General features: G+C 35.4%; 1 protein-coding gene across 1 annotated transcript in view; it reads right to left on the bottom strand.

Moving 5' to 3' along the window:
• Positions 1–1216: 1216 nt before the first annotated feature.
• Positions 1217–6000, bottom strand: part of zgc:113516 (ethanolamine kinase 2) — a 30903-nt gene continuing 26119 nt past the window's right edge. The window contains exon 8 of the mRNA XM_010741981.3: positions 1217–2747. Coding sequence (XP_010740283.1) covers positions 2678–2747 — 70 coding nt within the window. The 3' untranslated portion in view covers positions 1217–2677. The remainder of the gene's footprint in view (positions 2748–6000) is intronic.

Genomic DNA, 6000 nt, shown 5'->3' with positions numbered 1-6000 from the left:
ATTGTACTCTGTGCCATCCAGCCCGCCTTGCTCCCCACAACTTTTCAGTGGGTTTACAAGATCACACTACTTTGCATTGGAGCAAAACCTCTCCAGTGGACATAATCCAGGTGGCATTAGACTTCCTACACAATACATTGGGTAATGCAAATTAGTTGTGTATAAACATAATTTTCATGAGATGTCGTGTTACTGTAAGGTCAGCTGCAGTTCTGTCTCACATGAAAAAAATACACACCTATTGATTCAAGACACATGAACCACATGAGAAATGACTTTGAGCCACCTTCCATCAAAGACATAAAGAAAGCTTTCATCTTCTAATATCTTGTCGTCTTAGATCCTCCAGTAAAAGGTGCCTATTAATTATCCTGTTTACTTCTGTCTAATTTATGATCATCACTATTATTTGAAGCATAAAAGAGAATCATTTATAGAAAAGAAGAGAAGGGCAAAAGTTTAATGGCCATGTGTCCATTGCATGGAGTTTGTTTCAAACAAAGAGCACTTGAATAGAGGATGGATTATTTTGTTGGAGCGGCACATCATTTTCCCAGGAGGAAACTCTATTTGCACCACTCTTGGTTTGTTACCCAAGTCAAATATCAATACTATTAGAAAGATACAAAGTCTTCTTACTAAAGTGAAAAACAGTCTGGCATGTAAATACATTGCTCCTGCTGTCAATTTTTAGAAATTACTGTTAGCTATATTGGCTGGAGCAGCTTTTCTTAAAGTGTATGCTACATTAACACACTGCGCTAAAATCTACTATGAACAGATAAATGAGTGAGTGCCTTGTGAGTTCCTGTCAGGTCTGACAAAGACAACTGAAGGGATTTTGAGCAATATAGAGCCTGGTCAATCAAAGCATGTCTAACTTGCAGCAGTTATATTCAAAAGATATATGCCTTTGTGTTAATTGCATTTCAGTGAAAAATGAAGCAATGTCCAGTTATTACATGATGTCTACTGTATATTGGCATCAAGTGTGGAAAATGTAACTTCATTTTAATTAATCTTAACTTAAAGTTAATTAAGTCAAAATATTTCATGAGTTGTGCAGATGTAAGTTCTCTGAACATGGAAAAAACAAGTTCAACAACCCCTAGATATTTTTTGTTTGCCAGCTGTTCAGTCACACTGACAAACCAAAAGATTTGATTTTAGATTCACATTTTCTCATTTGCCATAAAGAATATACAACTGTGGCTGCAGTTGGTGCCAATTTTGCACCATAAAAACACAACATGCAGGGCTGCTCACAGTGACCTTATTAAACTATAAGAATAGGGTTTAGCATAAATTATGAAAGGAAACAACCATGACTTATCTCAGCATGTATACAAGACTCACAGCAGGTGTTATATGTATATATAATATGTTAATGAAGATTCTTTAGAAACTCAGTGTGATGAACTCTCAGCAGTGCATTCATTCAACTCATCATTTCAAGTAGTTTGGTTCCTTTCTCCGCCTTGAGTGTTAAACATATGAATCTCTTCTGTGTGCATTAAATTATACTGTTACAGTATACAGTATACTGTATACTTTATTATGAATTACTGAAATACTGATTTAGTAAACATTCGGGACACTGACAAGTTAATGACCTGCGCACATGCAGACAGTATGTCCTCATCACTGTAAGCTTTGGGTAAAAAAGTGATGAAAAATAAATAAACTGTGCAAACATATTAATATACGTACATGATGTGGTCATTGTCCTTCCAAGAAATCTATTCAGAGAACTGTGATAACACAAAACAGCTGGAGCTCATAAAGTCAATGTGCAAGTTTCATTTAGTTGTTAAAACACTGATAATACTCAGTCTTATAGTTAAGCAGCATTAAACTTTTATTCATTCTATACGCTGCTGTTGTGTTTGTCTTTCTTTGAAAAGGGTGTGAGAATTGTATTAACATTGCATTCATCAAGTGAGTGAGTAAAGATACTTTTTATTTTGGACAGATTTCTGGGAGCTGAGACAGTTTGGTAATTTGGACATGGCTGGCTCTCAGGGCTTATCACTGCCTACTAAAATTAGGAGCAATTTGTGACATGATTTATATTTTGTTCTATAAACCTAATTCAGAATCAAATGCTGTTTTACATTTCATACTGTTTAGCACTTAAATAATGCTGCAAAACTTGCAATACATTTTAAAATATGCATGAATAGTAGGATTGGTGAACATCCTATACAGTATAGTCAACAATAGTCGTTTGGAAAGAGAAAGATTTAAAATAATGCACTACTTGGTGAGTAAATATGTTGAAATGGAAACTTGTTTTCCATCAGAACTGTGGTACACACTGAATAAGCATGCAAATAACCCTCTTATGGGTTTTATGATCAGGCTCAGTTTTTGTGGCTTCATGCGACTCGGCTAAATGTGGGAACAATTAATGTGTTTCTGGCATGAGCTTCATCTCAATTTGCCAAATAAGCTTATCGGCATACTGACTGTGGTAAAACAAATATTTTAAAAATCACAGTGATAGCAAAACATATTAACTCACACTACGGGCTGAAAAAACAAACAATGTTGAGCACATTTATAAGCTTTTTCTATGCCTTCATTTCCACAGCGGATTTACGTATACTGTACAACCACATCACTGAGAACACTTCTTGGACAAAAAAAGAAAAAGCTGTCCCTTTGTCCTCTGTGTCTAGCTCATTGTCAATCCAAAATATTCCTCTTTCTTCTCAAAGTAGTAGTTGAGTCGTGCCATGGCATATCTGTGAGGAGAGCAAAGAATAAGAATCAGAGAACACATGATTTTCTTTTTCTTTTCTCTTTCTACATCCACTGTCCTTGGATGTATATGGTGCATGTTCCCAATTCACATTTTATGAGGTAGTCTATCTGCCATTGTGTGTATTGTGTTAAAAATAGCAGCATGTGTTGCCCACAGATGTTTTCAAAATGTCCTCTCTTTGTGACAGTGCACGTCTGCAGGAGACACTAGAAAAAGGTGCCTGTGAATGACAAATTTTGAGTAAAATAGCTTCCAATCTCAATGTTTAATATCTTAAACAGGATTCGATTTTCATGCAGTGGCATTTAATTCTATAATGTTTATGCACAAAAAGTGACATTTTAGAGAAGAATTTCAAAATTCACTAATTTCAACAAAATATGATGATGTAGTCTTTTAGCCAGTGTGTGCTGGGTTCAACTCCAGAATGAATGGATGGATCATACACAAATTACAGTGGTGCAGGACAACACTAAAAAGCCTGTAGGCTATAACTCTAAAGCCCCTAATGAGTCCACATACTGCATATCTATGTGCTACATTTTCCCATTTTGCACACTTAATTACTCGAAAATCAGTTGACTTTTTGAAAACCACACTGTCATTTCTTGATGCAGTAGGAAGCTAAGGATCAAATGTGGCCTATAAATAAAGTGTTACAAGAAATGTGGCTGTATATTTATATAGCTTGCAAGTTTAAATCAAATAACTTTCCTTTTTCAAATAAAAACATTAGGTTCAAGCAACATTGCAGTCAACACATACACAGCAAAAAAATAAATAAATTAACCATGTTCCAACATTTTCAGGCAAGTACACAATACATGAGACTCTTTTTGTACATATAAATAGTGAATTAATATCAATTCGAGTTATGTTAATTTCTTAGGGCTGAGGATGGTAAACAGTAAATTTAAAATTGATCTGCACTAAATTTCTCTAATAAATAAATGCACGTGACTGACTAGCATTTCACAAAAGTAGTGGTATCACATACTTTAGAAAGTCATTAGGCAGAGTGTTTATTTAATGATGTATTCAAACAATTTAGTGTTGTACATTTTGTGAATCACAAATTTCAGTCAAAATCAAGAAAGCAGAGGCTACCCCTGAACACCCTGACTTTTCATCCCAAGTTCCAATAATGATGCCCACAATTCCCGCAATGCAACTCGATAGCATTATAGCATTTAACTGTCCTTCACTGGATGGCAAATACCAGCTCAACATCCATAGTTGGTAACATGTACTGCTAAAAGTCTAAGTTGAAGAGTTAAAGTCTCAAAAAATCTAAGATGACCCAGAAGACATCACTATGACATCATCAGGGTTATTCTGATTTGTAAAATTGGGTCAGTGCTCCTTTAAAGTGCATAATCACTTTACAAAACTGAAGGATATTAATAGTAAATGTAGTTTCTGCAATATTAATAATGTTTGTTGAAGATATTTAAACTACTTGAAGTTCTCTTTGACATACTAACAGCCTCCAGAGCTTTAAGTTTACTAAGTTGGTACATGTAATGTTAGTTAGTATGTGTATGTGAATATGGCTCATAATTTAGATCACATGTCATGGCTGAATGTTGCTCTTGTGTGTGTGCTCTATGTAAAAGATGAAAAATATGGCAAAAATCTTAAACATGTGAACTCATTAGTTAGATACAATGATGTGTTTTTCCAGTTTCTGCTAATGGTTACACAGCAGACCAAACTGCAGGCACACACTGCATCGCTCAAGGTGCTATGTTTGCAATACTTGCATAACAATATAGCATCACGTCTCTATTCAGTGAAGCACAGTCTCAAAGCTGTGCCAGAGCCTCAGCGCGTTTCAGAACTTAACTGTAAGAAAAGTGGTTTTGTATTTGTTCAAACCATATTACCGAACATTTCAATAAATCTGATGTCTGAGTACGCTGTTGCCCTTGGCCATTATACTATACCCTTTGAAATTAAGTGAAGTTTCAGAAGCACAGAAAATGGAAGCACAGAGAGGAGTTTGTCCTTTAATAAGCGCTTTCACTGAACTCCTCAATGTCAAATCAGTTTTCTCTTTGCTCATAAGACAAAAAGATAATTCTGACACATGCCTTTTAGTTTCTTGTATTCCATCACACTGTTCGTCACCTGTATCTCTGGGTAAAACTGCTCTCTAATTATCGTGTCAGAGTCGGGCTTCTGTTGTCTACTCTAATCTTTCTTCAAACTCTTTCTTTCTTTCTTGCCGTTCCTTTCTTTGCTTATGGACCACCTTTACAGAATACAAACCTGTAGCTTAGACACAGGTGGAACAGTATGTGTCTAACCTTTGTCACTGGAAAGCAGTTAATAAAATGCATTGGGGAATAAAAGTCCTTGATGTCAGCCTCAAAGAGCCAGCAGACAATTTTCATTTCTCTCATTGTGGTTTGGTGACACTCAAAAGGTATTTTCTCTGGCACGCTTAAAGGTGCAGTGGAAAATGGAATATAATCTTCATGTGTTTTCACTGGTGTTTAATCACCAATTATTGAATTATTATTATTATTATTATTTTTTGTTCTCCTAAAGTGTTGCCTCTTCTACAAAGTCTGCCATGTTGTGTGCCCGTGTTTCTAAAGTAGTCCAGAACAGACAAAGTAAACATTCGCTCTAGATAGTACCAAGTTTCACAGCCACAGCAGTTTCCAACTTGCTTGGGATAGTCCAACATGCTTGGGATAGTCAGGGGAGGAATATTCAGTTGGTTCCAGGTTACAACCTCACCACTAGATGTCACTGAATCCTATATACTTGTCCTTTCATATTAAGTAAACTGTGCTACAGTTGATGATGATTGACGGTTCTCTCATTCACTCAGAGAGCAACATGAATACTTCTTAAACCTGACTGAATAAAAACAAAAACCATGCCAGCTATTTAAGAGTGAATTGCACATGACTCGGAGGATTGACTACAATACCTAGACTCGTCTTTTACCTAGCATCTTTTTTCACTTTGCTAATAGAAAAAGACAGTGTACAACATTCAATCATTAACTTTTATTTAAGGCCGTGGCTTTCTCCCTTTAAAATGACAAACATTGATGGTGGCAGATCATATCAACTGTCTATTATTATTATTATTATTATTATTATTATTATTATTATTATTATTAGTAGTAGTAGTAGTAGTAGTAGTAGTAGTAGTATTAATATTAACTTTAACCTGATGAGAGGCCAAGATTAAATTTGGCTGTTGTTGTGTTTCAC

Source organism: Larimichthys crocea, chromosome X, assembly GCF_000972845.2.
Source record: "Larimichthys crocea isolate SSNF chromosome X, L_crocea_2.0, whole genome shotgun sequence".
NCBI classification, from domain to species: Eukaryota; Metazoa; Chordata; class Actinopteri; family Sciaenidae; genus Larimichthys; species Larimichthys crocea.
Note: the sequence above shows the minus strand (reverse complement) of the source record. Positions and strands in the feature narration are given on the sequence as shown.